The sequence below is a fragment of the Aquarana catesbeiana genome, linkage group LG03 (genome assembly GCF_042186555.1).
Source record: "Aquarana catesbeiana isolate 2022-GZ linkage group LG03, ASM4218655v1, whole genome shotgun sequence".
NCBI lineage: Eukaryota > Metazoa > Chordata > Amphibia > Anura > Ranidae > Aquarana > Aquarana catesbeiana.
The window spans coordinates 675,024,677-675,045,630 of NC_133326.1; the positions used below are offsets into that span (position 1 = coordinate 675,024,677).

The following is a 20,954-nucleotide window of genomic DNA, read 5'->3' on the forward strand; positions in this document are numbered from 1 at the left end:
TAGAAAGTCAACCATCACTGCAGCCCTCCACCAGTCGGGGCTTTATGGCAGAGTGGCCCGACGGAAGCCTCTCCTCAGTGCAAGACACATGAAAGCCCGCATGGAGTTTGCTAAAAAACACCTGAAGGACTCCAAGATGTTGAGAAATAAGATTCTTTGGTCTGATGAGACCAAGAGAGAACTTTTTGGCCTTAATTCTAAGCGGTATGTGTGAAGAAAACCAGGCACTGCTCATCACCTGTCCAATACAGTCCCGACAGTAAAGCATGGTGGTGGCAGCATCATGCTGTGGGGGTATTTTTCAGCTGCAGGGACAGGAGGACTGGTTGCAATCAAGGGAAAGATGAATGCAGCCAAGTACAGGGATATCCTGGACGAAAACCTTCTCCAGAGTGCTCAGGACCTCAGACTGGGCCGAAGGTTTACCTTCCAACAAGACAATGACCCTAAGCACACAGCTAAAATAACGAAGGAGTGGCTTCACAACAACTCCGTGACTGTTCTTGAATGGCCCAGCCAGAGCCCTGACTTAAACCCAATTGAGCATCTCTGGAGAGACCTAAAAATGGCTGTCCACCAACGTTTACCATCCAACCTGACAGAACTGGAGAGGATCTGCAAAGAGGAATGGCAGAGGATCCCCAAATCCAGGTGTGAAAAACTTGTTGTATCTTTCCCAAAAAGACTCATGGCTGTATTAGATCAAAATACGAACCACATTTGTCTACAATATATAGAGCGCTGGGATGTGGACAGCTTTAAAGTGGTTGTAAACCCTCCAATACAACTTGTGCTTTTTCAAATCTACATAGCACAGGCAGCTGATCGCTGCCTGTGAAAGTGTACTCACTGTTGCAGTTTCCATAGCAATCGCCCTGCAAGTGTGGGTGACGTCAGGCGCGATTGTGCAGTAGGTTTATTCTTTAACGGCACCCAGGGAAGTGTGTGCCATTTCTGTCCCCCTCTGCATGCCGGTCATTATCATTCATTAACTTTTTCTCTGAACGGCACAGAGGGAAGTCTCGCGATACCGCCTTGCAAGTTATGTAGCTTCAGCTATGGTTTAGCTTAGTTGCTGTAGTAACGGCAATCGAGATAGAGGCTTGGTTTAGGCGATGCGCAAGATTTGTATAGGGAAACCTAGTAAAGGCGGAAATGACGTCAATACTAGATTCAAGAAACAGCAGTAGACATGGCGCGGCCGATACCCGGAAGTGAAGCGATACAAAATATGATAAACAAGGTATTTTCCCGACTTGTTTTTTGCCAATTTTGCTGTATTTAAAGTTGCAATCATATATAGTATATAAAACTGGAAAAAAAAAGGAAATTGTCCGGGGTTAACTTCCTCTTTAAAGCTAAAGAGAATCCATTGCTTACCATGTGATATGCCTCCCAACTAGACTTCTCCTGTTGTTCTTCAAGGCTCTGATGAAGAGGGAACCCCTCGAAACGCGTCAGCCACATTTTAGCACTTGCCCTTGCATGGGCATTTCCAACTTCTAAAATTTTTAATGTGTATATTATGTAACCCTGTTTTTTTTGAAAACGTAGCTACTTTTTATATGCATTTATTTGTTTCTGTGTATAAATAAACTATATCAGTATGATCAAAGCGTAAGATCACGCGCCTTCCACCTCTTTCTTTCACCTGACTCTTTTGTATCACCTGTCCCTCCCTTTAGATTGTAAGCTGTCACGAGCAGGGCTCTTCTTGCCCTGCGCTGTATTGTAACTCTATTGTCTCTCTTTATTTTGTAAAGCGTGCGCAAACTGTCGATGCAATACAAATCCTGTAATAATATTGTAGTTGGATTGTCCTTTAGGCCCCTTTCACACCCATACAACTTGTCCCACGATTTTGTACTGCAAAATCGTATGACAAGTCATTCTCCATGATTTTCAATGACTACCATTCATATTGGCACGACTTTAAGTCGTGCCGATTTGAAAGTAGTCCCTGCACTACTTTGGTCCAACTTCTATGCGAGTTGTACTCCATAGACCTCAATGTTAAACCCTCAAGTAGCATGCAAATCGTGCCTGAATAATATAGACACGATTTCAGTACGACTTTGTAAGCACAAGCCTGGCTCGCTGATCGGGAAAGGAAAACTTTTTTTTCCCTTTCGCAATGAGCGACAGGCAGTGCTGACAGGTGTCTGGTATGAATCCTGAGGGGGAACGCCGCACCAAGTTTTAAATGAAAAAAACGGCGTGGGTTCCCCCCCAGGGGCATACCAGGCCCTTAGGTCTGGTATGGATCTAAGGGGTACCCCCTACGCCGAAAAATCGGCATGGGGTCCCCCCCAAAATCCATACCAGACCCTTATCCGAGCACGCAGCCCGGCCGGTCGGGAATGGGGGTGGGGACGAGCGAGCGCCCCCCCCCCCCCTTGACCGTACCAGGCCGCATGCCCTCAACATGGGGGGGTGGGTGCTTTGGGGCATTGGGGACACCCTGCGGGGCCCCCCCACCCCAAAGCACCTTGTCCCCATGTTGATGAGGACAAGGGCCTCTTCACGACAACCCTGGCCGTTGGTTGTCGGGGTCTACGGGCAGGGGGCTTATCGGAATCCGGGAGCCCCCTTTAATAAGGGGGCCCCCAGATCCCGGCCCCCCACCCTATGTGAATGAGTATGGCGTACCCCTACCCATTCACCTAGGGAAAAAAGTGTCAATAAAAAACACAGTACACAGGTTTTTAAAGTAATTTATTAGGCAGCTCCGGGGTCTTCTTCTGACTTCGGGGGTCCTCTTCCGACTTCGGGGGTCTTCTTCCGATTTCGGGGGTCCTCTTCCGACTTCGGGGGTCTCTCCGGCGTCTCCTCCCGGTGTCCTGATCTTCTGCCGGCCCCTCCGCTATCTTCTGCAGCGCAATTGCTAGCGGTGGCCCGGACTTCTGCCTTCTTCTTTTCTTCCAATGTTGACACGACGCTCTCTCCAGCTGCAATGGTCTCTGAGCACTCCGCAATGGACTTATATAGGCGGTGACCCCGCCCCCTTATGAGGTCACTGTCCCGGGGCATGCTGGGACTGTGCCGTCATAAGGGGGCGTGGTCATCACCCGGTGACCACGCCCCCTAACACGTCACAGTCCCAGCATGCCCAGGAACTGTGACGGCATAGGGGGCGGGGTCACCGCCTATAGAAGTCCGTTGTGGAGAGCTCAGAGACCATTGCAGCTGGAGAGAGCATCGTGTCAATATCTCAGTAAGAGAAGAGGGAAGAAGACGATCCAGAAGTCCGAGCCACCACTGGCAAAAGAGCGTCAGAAGATAGCGGTGGAGCCGGCAGAAGATGCGGACACCGGAGAAGACGCCGGAGAGACCCCCGAAGTCGGAAGAGGACCCCCGAAGTAGGAAGAAGACACCGGAGCTGCCTAATAAATTACTTTAAAAACCTGTGTACTGTGTTTTTATTGACACTTTTTTTCCTAGGTGAATGGGTAGGGGTACGATGTACCCCATACTCATTCACATAGGGTGGGGGGCCGGGATCTGGGGGCCCCCTTATTAAAGGGATTCCGATAAGCCCCCCGCCCACAGACCCCGACAACCAACGGCCAGGGTTGTCGGGAAGAGGTAAAATCGCGGCAAAATCGTGGTAAAATCGCGCGACTTTGAAGTCGTATAAGTGTGAAAGGGGCCTTACTGAGAGTCACATACTTCTGTCAGAGATGCAAGGTTTGTTGGTATCTAATGAAATACTAACATCTCTAATAAAATAGGTAAAAATAAAATAATAATTTAATAAGCTATAAATGTAAATTGTGTGTTTAATGTAGGGCTGCAACTATCGATTATTTTCATAATCGATTAGTTCGCCGATTATTGTTTTGATTAATCAATTAATTGGATAAAATCATTTTTAAAAAAATGAATGTGCCATTTTTTCAGTTTATTTCAAATAATAATGAAAAAACTGAGTGTTACACTCAAACTGCATCACAACATAACTACTACTAAAGTAAATTCCTCATTCATTAGTGACAATGCAGTGAGGGGGCTGGCCCTGAATGAAAGAGGGGACCGTATTAGAGGGTGGGAGGGAATTAGCTAGTTTGGATACCAGGCGTTAGACGGAGTAGGTTGGGAGGGAGTTTGGAAGAGAGGAATATGGGAGAGGAACCGGACCAGACGGGGTTGCGATAGAAAGGGAGTTTGGTTGGACAAGGGACCAGACACAAAAGGGGGGAGGGGAGTAGGCTGGGGCAAGGGACCGGATCAAAGCAGGCTGGAGGAACCAGACCGGAGTGTGGGAAGGAGAGGTGGCGGCTCCGGACCGGAGTGTGGGTATGAGAGGTCTGTGTATTCCTCAAACTGACACCAATGATGGGGCACTATTCCTCCCAGGAACACCAATGATGGGGCACTATTCCTCCCAGGAACACCAATGATGGGGTACTATTCCTCCCGGGAACACCAATGATGGAGTACTATTCCTCCCGGGAACACCAATGATGGGGCACTATTCCTCCCGGGAACACCAATGATGGGGTACTATTCCTCCCGGGAACACCAATGATGAGGCCCTATTCCTCCTGGGAACACCAATGATGGGTCACTATCCCCCCCTCCCCCTCCCAGGAACACCAATGGGGCACTATCCCCCCCTTCCCAGGAACACCAATGATGGGGCACTATTCCTCCCAGGAACACCAATGATGAGGCACTATTCCACCCAGAAACACCAATGATGGGGCACTATTCCTCCTGGGAACACCAATGATGGGGCACTATTCCTCCCAGGAACACCAATGATGGGGTACTATTCCACCAAGGAACACCAATGATGGGGCACTATTCCTCCCGGGAACACCAATGATGGGGCACTATTCCTCCCGGGAACACCAATGATGGAGCACTATTCCTCCCAGGAACACCAATAATAGGGCACTATTCCCCCCGTCCTCTTCCCAGGAACACCAATGGGGCACTATTCCCCCCCTCCAAGGAACACCAATGGGGCACTATCCCCCCTCCCAGCAACACCAATGGGGCAATATTCCCCCCCTCCCAGGAAAACCAATGATGGGGCACTATTACACCCACCCCCCGGAACACCTATGATGAGGCACTATTCTACCCAGAAACACCAATGATGGGGCACTATTCCTCCCGGGAACACCAATGATGGGGCACTATTCCACCAAGTGACGCCAATGATGGGGCACTATTTCTCCTGGGAACACCAATGATGGGTCACTATTTCTCCTGGGAACACCAATGATGGAGCACTATTCCTCCCGGGAACACCAATGGGGCACTATTCCCCCCCCTCCAAGGAACACCAATGGGGCACTATTACACCCAGCCCCTGGAACACCTATGATGGGGCACTATTCCTCCCCCCCAGAAAAACTTATGATCAAGGGGCACTTGTTGTCAACTTGTCATCACAATAACCTTATATCACGGCGCTCGCGGCTGCTTCTTGCCTCTCTCTCTCTATTCCCTCGAGGTATCAGCGGGCGGAGCTGAGGGGGAGGTAAGGTCAGCGAGGAGGAGAGAGACGGACGTGCCTGGTCACATGAGCGCCGCTGTATTCTCATGAGCGCCGCCGCCATGTACACAGGATTCACTGGGACAGAGGCGGGCCTGGCAGGGAGGAAGATGCCGTTAGACCAACTAATCGGTAATGAAAATCGCTGACAACGATTTTAATTATCGATTATTATCGATTTTATTGCTTAATCGTTGCAGCCCTAGTTTAATGTCAGTGTAGAGTATTAGATAACCATACAGACTGGATGGATATCATGCAGCAGGTTTTACATGGCAACATCTGCAGGGCCATCTGTTCACAAAGGCCTCGCTCCCTAAGCAGCTCTGGGAAATAGACTTCTCAGCACAGGACAATTTAATGAACTGTCTCAGATCTGACAGTTCATGAACAGACTGAAGCCTGTGTGCTACTCGGCTACCTTGTCCAGGAGATAATGCCGCAGCTGCAGAAACATTCCCAAAGGTGATTTGCAGCAAAGGATTTTGTGGAGCTTCTTTTAAAGCTACACAGATCAATTATAAACACCTTTTAATTACAGGATCAGTCCACTTAAAAATGAGTTGCACAGAACCTTTCATCTGTAAAACTGAAGCACGGATACAGAATAACCAATCAGGTTGTTAAAGAGGAAACCAGAAAAAAATACAAATTACAGGATTGTCTTATTAAAAAAAATTTTTTTTATTCATTCTGTGTAACAATTAGGTAGTTATGGAAAAAATGCCATTTAAATTTGAAAAGAAAGGTTTGTACTAAACATTTATTTTTTTCACAGTCCTATACAGGGTTCCTTTTAGAGGATGATTCTCCTGACAGTCACTTTGCACCTTCTTTCCTTGAGATTCGTGATCTTGCAAGACGATTTGCTCTTCTGTTGGGGCCGGATCAGTTGAGAAATCGACAGGATATCATACTTCTACACAAGTGAGAGCGGACAGCTATAAGCTTACTGACTTCCATGTGCTGAATAGAATCCAGATTCCAGACTCTAAGGCCCCTTTCACACTGGGGCGGTAGGGGGCGTTGGCGGTAAAACAGCGCTATTTTTAGCGCTGTTTTACCACGTTATTCGGCCGCTAGCGGTGCGGTTTTAACCCCCCGCTGGCGGCCGAAAAAGGGTTAAAACCCCTCGTATAGCGCGGCTATAGCGGCGGTATTACCGCGGTATAGCCGCGCTGTCCCATTGATTTCAATGGGAAGGAGCGGTTTAGGAGCGGTGAATACACTGCTCCTTCACCGCTCCAAAGATGCGGCTTGCAGGAGATTTTTTCTTCTCCTGCCAGCGCACCACTTCAGTGTGAAAGCCCTCGGGCTTTCACACTGAACAAACAGCGGAGGCTGTTTAGGGGCGGTTTGCAGGCGCTATTTTTAGCGCAATAACGCCTGCAAACCGCCCCAGTGTGAAAGGGGCCTTAGCAAGCAAACATAACTAATGCCGCGTACACACGATCGGAAATTCGGCCAGCAAAAGACCGATGAGAGCTTTTGGTCGGAAAATGCAACCGTGTGTATGCTCCATCGGACTTTTGCTGGCCGAGTTCCAGTCAGCAAAAGATTGAGAGCATGTTCTCAATTTTTCGGTCGGAAAAAGTTCCTATCCGAAAATGCGATCGTCTCTAGCAAAATTCCGAGGCATGCTCGGAAACAATTCGACGCATGCTCGGAAGCATTGGACTTAATTTTCTCGGCTAGTCGTAGTGTTGTACGTCACCGCGTTCTTGACGGTCATAAGTTCAGAAAACTTTTCTGTGACCATGTGTATGCAAGGCTAGCTTGAGCGGAATTCCGTCGGAAAAACCATCAAAGATTTTTCTGACAGAAAATCTGCTCGTGTGTACGTGGCATAAGTCTTTCAAGGTGTTGTAGGCAAATTATTGAAACATGCCCAGGAAATTGATAAGGGGGATAACAAATCATTTTGGGCTAAAAATAGCGCTTGAAAAATGCCTCCCCTGCAGCCCCAGTGTGAGAGCCCGGGTGCTTTCACAGTGGGGCGGTGCGCTTGCAGAACTTTACAAAAAGTTCTGCAAGCAGCATCTTTGGGGCGATTTGCGAGCGGTGTATACACTGCTCCTCCACCACCCCTGCCCATTGGAATGCATGGGCAGCGCTGCCAAAGCGCTTCGGCAGCGGCGCTACTGCAAAGCGCTTCAGCAGCGACGCTACATGGGCGCTTTTAACCCCTTTTAGGGGGTTAAAAGCACCTGCTCCCGCCCAAAAGGGCTCATATGTGGTGTGCGTGTTTGACTTGGTGCTCATTTTCACACTGTTTTTACACAGTTAACCACACCTGCAAGTTACTACTACACATCAGCAATAAAGCGCAGAGAGTAGAGGGTGTCTGACAACTTTGCCAGTTAGAAGAAGAAATGGATGCACATCGATCTAAATCCAAATGCCGTTTATTGATCACCAAAATGACATCAAAAGAACACCAACACACAAGTTTTGTAAAAGACTCTGCAATCTGCAGTGAAAAAATAAATAAATAATGTGGACCCGAACTAAAAAAATAAAAGATTTCCTATCTAGAAATGTTCCTAAACAGTAACCTGGAAGCGAGTCCTCAGCCCTGTGGAAGCTCCAATTAAAGTGTCTTGGTACATGCTCACTTAATAAGTTTGACTCCAGGTAGATATGATGAAACCTCTTTTTTACCCATTGAGGGACATAGGAAATTGTAAAACGTTGGGTTACGCTGCCACTTACAGGAGGATTAAACGCTGCCAACCAAAAAATAATTGTCCATGCTGGGATAACCCTTCTATCCTACCTACCTAACCATCAAGATTCATCTCCATGTATTTGCAGGAAGCCTCTTTGCTTTTTCACAGCTACCCGACACAGTTGTCCTCTGTCTCATCTTTTGGTTTTACTGTGACCAAACCTTACTGAATTGAACATCACAGGGTGAGCCTGAAAATGACTCTTGGGCGCTGGGCACCTCTTAAAACTGGTTCTGGTTAAATTAGCTGCAGAGCGCTTTCCAGGTCCAGAGCTGTTGGTATCGCCTCTGTGTTCACCCTTGCGCTTTTTGTACTGTCTCTGAAGGCTTCTATGAGTGGGCTGTTTGGTCTGGGCACCAGGAGCTGCCTCATTTTTTAGTCCCCTGCCGCCTATTTTGAATCACCCGATACCCACCAGCTTGCTGTGGAAGGGATGAATGCTGTGGGACTGAGCGCTGGTCATTCCACTAGGTGGAGTGTCGCACATCACTCTGTGGCTTGTTTTTGGCGGACAGCATTAAGGAGGCACCTCCTCGCTGCTGCTCCTGCTATGAGATCCAAGTCTTTTCTGGCTCCAGGATTGCTTGGCCTGCTCCCCTCTGAGGAGGTTTTTATAACAGCCATGCAAACTTTATACGTCTCAAATTGCCCAGCCTTTGACCCTGACCGCAGAGGCTACAAATATGCTGCTGTACATTTCCGTTGCAGATTCAGAGCCTGTTCTACATGCAGCCTGGACTGATTCCAAACCTTTGGCTGTAGTAACTTGGATAACAAATCGCTCTAATTAGTGACTGATGACTTTTCCCCTGGGCGCAGTCATCTATTACTCCTAAATAAAAGAGACCATTTTGACCCTCGTTGATACGGTATAGCAGTGGTCATCAACCCTGTCCTCAGGGCCCACTAACAGGCCAGGTTTTATGTATTACGTTGGGGAGATGCAGACTAGAATACTGCAATCACTGAGCAGAAAATTATATATCACCTGTGTTGTCAGTTATCTTGCAAACCTGGCCTGTTAGTGGGCCCTGAGGACAGGGTAGATGACCACTGCAGTATAGCACACCCTGAAAGTAGAAGATCAGCCGGTCTCTTTTACCAGTATTGTGTCTGGGCTTGGGTCCTATAGGGCCCAGAAGGCCATCAAAACCTTCCCGTCACATCCTGTTTTTGAATTTTCTGTACTAACCGTACTTCCTTTTAATGAGGAGTTTGGTCTGTTCTCTCTGTGGATCTGGCCATCACTTGCCTTAACACGGCACTTACCAATCCAGTTGAGGATGTCCCTTCATTTAACCACTTCAATACCAGGCACTTATACACCTTCCTACCCAAGACAATTTTCAGCTTTCGGCGCTGTCGCAATTTGAATGACAATTGCGCCGTCATGCTACACTTTACCCAAACACATTTTTTATCATTTTGTTCCCACAAATAGTCTTCTTTTGGTGGTATTTGATAACCTTTGCGATTTTTATTTTTTGTGCAACAAATAAAAAAAGACCGGAAATTTTGAAAAAAAAAAAGGTTTTCTTTGTTTCTGTAAATTTTTTTTGTAAATAAGTAAGCTTTCTTCTTCAATGATGGGCAATGGCTGCACTGATGGGCACCGATGAGGTGGTACCAATGAGGTGGCACTGATAGGCGGCACTGATCTGTCGGAGGCTCTTTACCGAGATTGGTGTAGCGGTGTGTCAGACTGACACGCCGCACCACCGATCGCTGTGATGCGCGCCCCCACGGGCACGCGGTGGCTGTTATCCTGCAGGACATCCACATGATGCCCCAGTTGAAGACCCATAGAGTCGAAACGCGGCGGGCCAGCATTCTTTCGCTTCCCACGTTTGCTTTTATTCATATTTTTATCTTGTGATCACTTTTTTGTATTCTGCATTAAGTTGTACGATATTTTTACATTAAAACCATTTTTGGTTGATCTGCACCATATGGAGCTTATTTTTTCATTCTATTCCAAGTTCAGATCACGGTGATTCCCCCTGCTCCTCCTACGGTACCACCCTTCGGATCCATTGGGTTGCTGGGTTCATTACCATCCTGTCCTATGGTCTGGAGACGTACGGTTGGAGTCACGGAACAACTACATCCAGTGTGAACATCAGGCTGTTGGTCCCATTACCGTCCTGACTTATGGTATAGAAAACGCATGGTTGGAGTCGCAGGATTTTTGCATTCAACACCAGGAATTGAGGTGTTACGAGCTTGTTTGACCCACTGCTGTATGGTATATGTGTCTACCACATCCGGTAAAAGTACCCAACCTCTCATTTATACCACCTTCAAGTGTATTTTGGCATCCAATTAATTTATTTGGGTTTTATGTCTCAGATTTCATCTGGAGGCTGCTCCCTTTCACTGCACTTGTTTGTTTGGACACTTATGCTTATTATATCATTTTTGTCACAGTGTTTGAACAACACTATTGACTTAGATTTGTGTTTATCATTTTTTGAATATACTAGTCACATGTTGTTATAGTGTATTTTTATGTTACACATTCCACTGGTCCTTGCATTGTGCTTTAGTACTATTCATGAGACATAGTGGATTTATATTTGATCTTATCTTTTGTATGGGTAAGTTCTAGATGTCTCCACACATCTAGTCACATTCTGTCTAGCGCTGCACTAATTTTTATTTCATTTCTGTAGACTTTGTTTGCGTGCTAGCAGCTTATATTTGTAGTTCACCATTTTTTGGTTTAGCGCAGTTTTTTCTCCTTTTTGCACTTTTTTCACAAAGATGCTGGCTCTATTGTCTACACTCCATGACTCTCGAGGTATCCCAATTGTGGTCTACTTGGTTGATGACCTCTTGCAGGAACTCTGACAGGCAATGTGCACCTGACTGTCCAGATGTTGCAGAGATTCAGAAGTCCTTGCTGACTCCAACCCTTCACTTTGAATATCTGGGGCTGGTCCTGGGTACTTCCCAGGCAAAGAACATTCATTCTCCAGAAGAAATGTCAAACCCACTGGTCTAAGGTTTATAGGCTCCAGTCCAGGAGCTGTCTGGCTGCTTCTACATATGGGTTTTGCTTTGGTTTTAATTCAGTGCTAACATTGACCTGGTAAGGTATCTCACAGATGCACCATGGGCTCTGGAAGATCAACCAGATCTTCCGTCTGAAGGATGGTTTGACCTCCCTGCTTCTCAGTAATTAGCTTTAACATCATGGCTGTTGAAACCAAGATTCTGAGGGACACAGGCATCACTGAGAGTTTTATCTCTACGATGCTCAGTTCAAGAAAGTCTACTTCCTGCAGGGTCTGCCATTGGAAGTGGAAGGCATACTTTGCATGGTGTGAGCCTAGAGGCTTACATTCCAGTAGTTTCTTTGTGGGATGGATCCTCTCTTTTCTGCAGTTGGTCTGGACCATTGTTTAGCCCTTAGTACCATCAAGGGTCAGATTCCAGCTTGTGCCATTTCTTTCTTTCCAGAGACAGTTGGCCTTACACTCTGTGATCAAGGCCTTTGTGCAAGAGATCTCCCATGTGGTTCTCCCTGATCCAATTCCATCTACTTCTGTGGAATTTGATTTTGGCGCTTCAGAAGCCCCTTTTGAACTCTTTAGAGACATCCCTCTCTCTGCATTGACACAAAAAAAAGTTGTTTTCCTTATTGCCATCACCTCTGCTAGAGGATTGGCTGAACCAATAGCTTTATCCAGCAAAGTACCCTTTTTGGTTTTGTATAGGGAAAAGGTGGTCCTGAGTCCTAGACCTTTCTTCCTTAAAAGGTGGTCTTTGTGTTTCACTTTAATCAGGGCATTGTCCTTCCCTCTTTGTGTCAATTTGCAGTTAACTAGATGGAGATTTCTCCCCACAGATGTTATTCAGACTATTCAAGTGTATCTATCCGCTTCTCCATTACTTAAGTTGGATTTTCTTTTTTGCCACTCTAGATGGTCCTCAGAATGTCTTCTGATTCCACCATTCCTGAGTAGCTCATTGGTCTTAAAGATCAGATTTCCCTTTTCTAGTCAAGTCTAAAGCCCCGTACACACGAGAGGATTTTCAGACGGAAAATGTTCGATGGGAGCTTGTTGTCGGAAATTCCGACCGTGTGTAGGCTCCATCGGACATTTTCCATCGGAATTTCCGTCACACAAAATTTGAGATCTGGATCTCAAATTTTCTGAGAACAAAATTTGTTGTCGTAAATTCTGATCGTGTGTACACAATTCCGACGTACAAAGTTCCACGCATGCTCGGAATCAAGCAGAAGAGCCGCACTGGCTATTGAACTTTTTTTCTTGGCTCATCGTACGTGTTGTACATCACCGCGTTCTTGATGTTCGGAATTTCCGACAAGCTTTGTGTGACCATGTGTATGCAAAACAAGTTTGAGCCAACATCCGTCGGAAAAAAAACATGGATTTTGTTGTCGGAAAATCCTATCGTGTGTACAGGGCATAACTCCACCAGGACTGTGAGTACTCCTTGGGCGTTTTGGCATCAGACTTCTATTTTCTAGGGTTGCAAGGCTGCCCCTGGTCTTCAAGTCACAGGTTTTACCAGATGGACGATTCGACTACTTCTAATGCCATCTTCAGATGTTGGAATCCAATCCTCCTGTGGACAGCGGTATAACTCAAAGGTTCCAGTGCCCAAAAAATTGATTTTACAGTACAAATTACAATTTATCAGCCCCATTTTATTCATATATCAATACATTTATTAAAATAACGTTAGTATACATACTTGAAGTCTATTTTTATTTTGACTGTCCATTAATCTGTGAGCATTAGGCATAATATAATTTATCAGCTGCACAGAGATGCTGAAGGAGCAAAGCCGTGATAATTAGCAGTTATGACTGGTGCTGTGTACATCTAAATTTGCAAATTTAGAAACAAATCTGTTAAATCTCGCTTACCTGAAAATTGTATTCCTGACTGTAGAAGGAATACTAAAGGTTATTTTATACATCTGCCTGGAATCCTTTAAAGCAGGGGTGCACTACCTTTTCGAAGAGCGCGGGCCGCTTAAATGATTTGGTAACCGTTCGGGCCACGATAAAATGAAATGGTTCCAAATGATTGATTTTGAATAGTATAATGAAGATTTTAAACAACAATCAGGATCATCATTTTCCATGGGACCAATCCTCATTGGATGTTCAATCACAATCACAAAAATCTGATTTTTTTTTTATAAACCAGATCACCATTAATCCCACTCTCATGCTCAGGTGTGACCAGCCAAAAAAAAGCTCTGAACCAGTGTTGCAGCTTTTACTATATCAGGGTCTTTGCAGCCATCCCTTGAATTGGCAAAACAAGGACTGTGGACAGTCTAAACAAAAAAACTGACCAGGGACCCGCATGCCCTAGTAGCGCAATAAACTTCTTTACTAACCACTTGCCTACTGGGCACTTTTACCCCCTTCCTGCCCATTTTCAGCTTTCAGCGCTTGTCACACTTTGAATGACAATTGCGCTGTCATGCAACACTGTACCCGTATGAAAGTTTTATAATTTTTTTCACACAAATAGTTTTTTATGAAAAACATTTTTTTTTGCTAAATAAACAAAAAAAAAAGACTGAAAAAACTAAACTTTTTCATAGTTTGTTATAAAATTTTGCAAAGCGGTAATTTTTCTCCTTCACTGGTGGGCACCGATGAGGCGGCTCTAGTGGGCACTGATGAGGCTGCACTAATAGGCGGCACTGGTAGGTGGCACTAATAAGCAGCACTGATAGGTGACACTAATGAGGAGACACTTATGGGCACTGAATGGCAGCACTGGTGGGCACTGTTGGGACTGCACTGATAATCAGGTCAATGATCATCAGTGCCCTGATTATCATTGTACGTGTCCCTTTTGCACAAGCTGGTTATCGGCTCTCCTCTCCTCACGCTGTCAGTGTGAGGAAAGGAATGCCGATAACTGGCTTGTATTTACATTGTGATCAGCTGTGATTGGACACAGCTGATCACATGGTAAAGAGCTGCTGATTGCATCTCTACCTCGATCTGTGATCAGCTGTGTCCGGAGGACGTGTGGCGGGCATGATCATGATAGGACATCATATGACGCCCTCCTAGAACTGGCTGGCCGTGCTGTAGCCGTCGTTTGGCTATAGCGCGGTCAGTAAGTGGTTAAGCAAAGATAAAATGACACATAACGCAATTACAAGCTCCGGGAATGACACCAAGCTCATCGCACAACTGTGAGAATCCACCTTCATAACCCCTGTATGGTTGCCACTAGATGTAATCCACTGGGCTAAAGGTTCCTCTCCCCTTGTCTCTGTGTTAGGAAAGAAAGAGAGGAGCGGGGATCTGACCGCCATCACAGCTTGTGTGTGACAGCAGGGGGGATTATGGGGGAATAGAGCAGAAACCTTCACATGGGAACACCAGTCCAGTGACAACGATCTTAGAAGCGATTCCCCTCACTTTAGAGAGCTTTCCACTACCTTTCTTTTGTGTCTACAGGACAGTAAGCAAAGGGAAATTGCTGGAATGGGACACAGATGGCAAAAAAAAAGCTGACGGGTTTTGACCATACCCTAAAATAAAATGGCTTTAGATGTACTTTATTTCTATAACACATCAGGACTAGATTTGAAAAAAAAAACGTTGATAATGTTATACCTGCTGTACACCTTCATGATGCCTTTCTCTGATGTTCTTTTTCTAGAGAGGGTATTAAGTTCTCCCTGCGAGCCTCCACAGATGCCACTTGGTCTTCCCAGAACCTGCTCTTCCTTGATGTGCTGAGCGAATTTTCACCCAAACTTCTTAAGCAGGACAAAAAAGCTCTGTGAGTAAACTTTACCTTACAAAGAAAATCAGCGTTACTAGGAAAAATCCACACTCCCTAGACCGACACTGCCATTTCCTCTAGCAGCCCATACCTTGAATGCCTGTAAGTAGAGTCTTGAGACTCAATCCTAAGAAGTCCACTTTTGCAAAGAATACTACTACATTGAACCTTTTGTTCTTGGTGCTGTGTGATTATAGCACCACTACATTAAGAACTTATTAGACACTTTTGACATCAATAATGCAAGTATGCTCTCAGGTTTTTTAGGGCGTGATGTTGGGTTGGGTGTTAAGGATATGATGGCTAAAAGAATGTATGGTGGTTTTTTTAATACACTGATCAGTCATACCCAGGGTCGTGGATAAGGGGGTACCTCCGGTTCTCCCATACTGGGCCCAGGCAGCAGGGTGAATCATATGTGGGTAGGGAGGGTGATCGCCAACCGAAAGCCATCTCCTCCTCTCCCTCCCACTGGCTTTCAGGCTTTCAGCTGCTGCAGAGAGACAGGGCATTGGTTCCAGAAACCCCAACCCCACTCCCCCCCCACCCCCCGTGTGCGCACGCTGTACCCATCACCCTCACTCTGCATTTCCCCCTGCTAACTAGGCCCCCCCCCCCCCCCCATCTGTGTGACCCCCTACCCCACCCCTGCAGTGCACAAGTACACAATAGGATGGACAGTGGGGAAAAGGGTCCTTCCTTTCTTAAATGAACACAATGAGTGATCTCCACTGATCACACACTGTTTTCAGTCATAACTGAAGCATAGTAAACTGCGTTTATTTGGAGGAGGGCCCCATCAGATTGGCTGTATGGGGCCCGTGGTTTCTAACAGCAGCCCTGGCCATACCATTTTAGCCATTGACAGGTAAAGTGAATAATATTTACAGTGGTACCTAAAAGTGGATGGGGTATATTAGCGCAGCAAGTGAACATGTTGTCCCTGAAGTTTACTAGGTTTTTTCACATCAATATCAGAGATTCAGATTGTGCCAATTTTGGTTACAAAGTGATGCAGGTGACCATGCTATTCAGCCTGGCCAGACTTCCGTCTGGAGTCGTTTTCTGTTGCATGGGTAAAGCACAGGTTCACTGTAAACTATTTGCTTGAAATAAGCAGAAAAGGAGACATTCTGGCTGTATTATAGGAGCCAAGCTTTTATTTTCCAGGTTTAGACCTGCACAGCTGTAACATGAGAAAAACTCAAATGTTTACCTTTTGTACCAGCATTTAAATCAGGAGGACAATATAAAATATGCTTTATTCACAGAAGAGGATTTCCACCCTATTATTATGCTTTGTGTGGTCAATCTACAAATGTCACTTTGTGAAATTCTTATATGTTCTGTTTATACATTCGTTTGTGGTATTCGTGTCTAATCCATTCATCGTTTTCAGCCTGAACTACTGCGATGAAACCTGTAAGCAGTGCATCCCTTCTGATCAGCAGTACAGAGATGAGGCCAGTGAAATGTGGGCTCCCCTTCACGCCTACAAGAAATCTCTCAGTACTGACGGTGAACCAGGAACCACCACACCCAGCCATGCAAGAGGCCGTAGAGGAAAGGACAGCAAGTCAGCCAGAGTGCCCAGGGTCTCACCGCACAGAAAGAAGAGAAGAACTGACAAGGGTAAGACATTAACCGCTTGCCGCCAGGTCCACAGCCAGGTCCCGCGCGCCCCCTACCCGGAAGTGCCAGATTGCGCACCTAGTACATGATCCGGTGCAGGAGAGCCGCCTTGCCACCGTATATAAGTTACATGGTGCCCAAGCGATTAAAAAGACACAGGGCGAAGTGACAGTGTCTGTGTAAAGGGTATCCCTTGAACCTTCGATCACCTTGCCAGCATTCCCTTGCTGCTGTGAGAATAAATGGTGATCTAGAAGACATTGTGTTACTGCGGTATTTTTCTAAAATCCCAGCACGCCTCCTATTCTGCTACGTTGGCCAGCTGTAAGGTTGGGTTCACACATGTCCGGCTGCGGTTTGCATTCCAGAGTCCGGCGCAGATTTGTTCATCGGTTCAGGTGCAAATTTTTACCTGAATTTGCACCTAAACCGGACCCAAAATTGCAAAGAACCCTTTTCAAAAACAGATCGCGGACATATGTGAACCGGCTCCATTGAACATGTTACGGTTCACCGGTTAAAAAACGCATCCAATTTTTGTATATATATGAACCGATGCTAAAGGTGAAAGTGCTCAGCACTGGGTCTTTGCGAACGTTATTTTGTCTGTCTTGCAACAGATAACTTTCAAGATTCCAGCAGTGTTATGGGTGAAGAGGAGCCCAGAGGCGCACCAATACTGACCTCCACAATGGTGCAAGAGAGGAGTGAAGCTTCAAGTCCAGCAAGAGAAAAAGAAACTGATGGATCGGACTCCGATTTCGATATGAGGTCTGGAAAGCATTTATTCATTGTCACGTGTATAGTCTTTAAACATTATCTACAGTACTGTGCTAAAGTTTTCAAAAATATATATTTCAATTGTTTATTTTTATCAATTTACAAAATGCAAAGTGAGCGAACAGGAGAAAAATCGAAATCAAAACAATATTTGGTGTGACTGCCCTTTGGCTTCAAACCAGCATCAATTCTTAAGCCTCGTACACACGATCGGATTTTCCGACGGCAGTTGTGTGATGACAAGCTGTTGGTGGAAAATACAACTGTTTGTACACTCCATCGGACAATTGTTGTCGGATTTTCTGCAGACAAATGTTGGATGGCAGGTTTTCAAATTTTCCGCGGACAAATGTCTGCTGTCGGATTTTCTGATCGTGTGTACACAAGTCCGTTGGACAAAAGTCCAAAGTACAAACACGCATGCTCAGAAGCAAGGACGAGCCAGAAGCGGTCGGTCTTGTAAACTAGCGTTCGTAATGGAGAATTAACATTCGTGACGTGGCAAATTATGAAATCTCAAAATGCAGCGCACAATTCTCTTCTTCTTTAATGGGATAATAATGAAGCTGCTTTGCTGGTGATACTGATGGAGTTATTGCAAACAAATTTTCAAAGGCTTTTTTCTAGTGATATCAAGAATAATATTATTATGCTTTTTTTTTTTTTTTTTTTTTAACCACAACACCATTATCCTGTAGTTTTTAAGATCAAAGATACAACTATGTTGGTGTCCCTTGTTAATTTTACATTGTATTTTTTAAATGTAACTGCCTACTCCCAAACTGTCATTTGAAGTAAAACACATAGCCATGTATTTATTCTCCACATTTTTTTTTTATTGTGCATTAAAAAAAGAAAACAAATACAATTAGACATGATATCAGCCAATAGAACTTAACCAAAAAGTGCATTCTATGCATCCAAAAATATAGAAAATATAACAAATCAAATTAATATTCAACCAAAAAGATAAAAGTCTCATGCATGTGTCTTGCTTCTTAATATAGGGGGTCAACAATGTCAAGAGTTGGTGAAAGCAGGGGCCCGTTATCCGGAGATAATCCTGAAAATCATCCAGATTATTCTCCTGGAGCTCTCGCAGCAAAGGTTTATGACATAATTGGTCACGATTATTAAAGCAATCAATTTTTGGTCCAAGAACTCCTCCTCCTCCTGTTCCTGGACTGGACTTGGGTCAAAGCAATAACTCCAAGGCCAATAATAAATAACACGTTATCTCCTCCGATTCCGCAACATGTCTGGTTGATGAACGGCCATTCAGAAACAAACACTCACCAAATCTTCTACTAACACGAAATTAGCAGGAGCAGCCCAAAGGGTGGCACTAAAGAGCTGAAAAACCACGTAGTAAGTGATTACGTTCGTGTTCAATTCTGCGGTTTTGTTGGCGGAAAATCCTGTCTTGTATACGAGACTTTACACTTGCAGTCAGGGATTTTGTAGGATTAGAGTCAGGTGTATAATTAAGCAATTATAACAGGCGGGTACCAACGTTCATCAATTTCATATGTAGGTTGAAACAAAGTCATTAACTGAAACAGAAACCGCTGTGTAGGAAGTTTAAAACTGGGTGAGGAACAGCCAAACCCTGCTACTAAGGTGAGGCTGTGGAAGACAGTTTCATGTCACAGGTCATACACCATGGCAAGACTGAGCACAGCAATAAGACACAAGGTAGTTTTCCTGCATCAGCAAGGTCTCTTCTAGGCAAAGATTTCAAAGCAGACTGGGGTTTCAGGATGTTCTGTTCAAGCTCTTTTGAATTGAAGAAGCACAAAGAAATGGGAAATGTGGATGACCATGATGAAGTGGTTGGCCAAGGAAACTTAATGCAGCAGATGAAAGACATACATCATGCTTACTTCCCTTCAACATCGGAAGATGTCCAGCAGTGTCATCAGCAAAGAACTGGCTGAAACTGGTGGGACCCAGGTACATCCATCTACTGTCCAGACAAGTCTGCCCAGAAGTGGTCTTCATGGAAGAATTACGGACAAAAAGCCACACCTCCAACATGGAAACAAGGCTAAGTGGCTCAACTATGCATGGAAACATAGGAACTGGGGTGCAGAAAAATGTCAGCAGGTGCTCTGGACTGATGAGTCAAAATATGAAATACTTGGCTGTAGCAGGAGGCAGTTTGTTGTGGGAAGGTCTGGAGAGCGGTACAATAATGAGTGTCTGAAGGCAACAGTGAAGCATTGTGGAGGTTCCTTGCAAGTTTGAGGCTGCATTTCTGCAAATGGAGTTGGAGATTTGGTCAGGATCAATGGTGTCCTCAATGCTGAGAAATACAGAAAGATACTTATCCATCATGCCAGACCATCAGGGAGGTGTGTGATTGGCCCCAAATTTATTCTGAAGCAGGACAACAACCCCAAACATACAGCCAATGTCACTAAGAACTATCTTCAGTGTAAATGAGCAGCTGAACACTATAACCCAAATATTGGGCACGGAAAATTAGGGCAGAATATAAACTGCAGTGCTAAATTAAACTGAAAACATAAATGACACAATGCCTATCAGCATGTGATAATTAAAGTGCAATGTGCAATATGCAATATCACTATACCTAATATGCAACATTGAATACTAGTGAAATTAATAAAAGTAACCTATAGCATATTACATAATATAATGTTCAAACGTGCAATAAACAAATGTGTAATTTGTGCAATATGGAATAACAAAGTGAACATCAAAAAAAATTTCATATGTGACTGATATACAAATATAAAAATCCAAAAAAAGAGAGAATGAAAAGGAAAAGTTCTTATAGACTAATGTTTAGTGAAGGAGACCCCACTAGTATTCAGTGGAGGAGAACCCACAAAAGTGGACAGCGTTGGTCAGATGTTTGGCAGCGTGTCACCCATCACCATAGTTAAGATAAAAGGCTTACCAGAAAGCCAGCGACCACCCTTACTCAGGGGGGTCACAAAGCGCTTGTTTGGATTCAAAGATCCACTTGAAGGATATCCAAGCGTCTCTCACCAGAAGCCTCTATGTACACCAGACAGTAAACAGCAGCCAGAACATCAGATAGCCTCAGCAACAAGGTGTATATAATATGTAAAGAGACAAAAGACCCAAGATAGTGTAATATTGTCTCTTAGGTGGTTTATTGGCAATGCTGCATACAAACTGGGGGCACAGCTCCAGTGCAAACAAGCCAAAAAAGTTATTTTAAAAAACCATGCACAGAGCATGTGAGTGTGGCGTCCCGACGATCGTTTCGTCAAAGGTGACGTCATCAGGGGTACCCTTTTCATTCTCTCATTTTTTTGAATTTTATATTTGTATATCAGTCACATCAGTGATTGCATATTGATCATTGCACTTTAATTATCACATTCTTGTAGGCATTGTGTCATTTACGTTTTCAGTTTAATTTAGCGCTGCACTTTATATTTTGCATCTTCAGTGTAAAGACGAACAAGGAGTCCTGGAAGTGATGGTTTGACCCCCACAAAGCCCTGATCTCGA

General features: G+C 45.0%; 1 protein-coding gene across 1 annotated transcript in view; it reads left to right on the forward strand.

The window, feature by feature from the left end:
• STAG3 (STAG3 cohesin complex component) overlaps positions 1-20,954 on the forward strand; it is a 127,447-nt gene that overhangs the window by 90,552 nt on the left and 15,941 nt on the right. The window contains exons 26-29 of the mRNA XM_073622889.1: positions 6,285-6,433; positions 14,907-15,029; positions 16,432-16,664; positions 17,285-17,435. Of these exons, the coding sequence (XP_073478990.1) occupies positions 6,285-6,433; positions 14,907-15,029; positions 16,432-16,664; positions 17,285-17,435 (656 nt within the window). The remainder of the gene's footprint in view (positions 1-6,284; positions 6,434-14,906; positions 15,030-16,431; positions 16,665-17,284; positions 17,436-20,954) is intronic.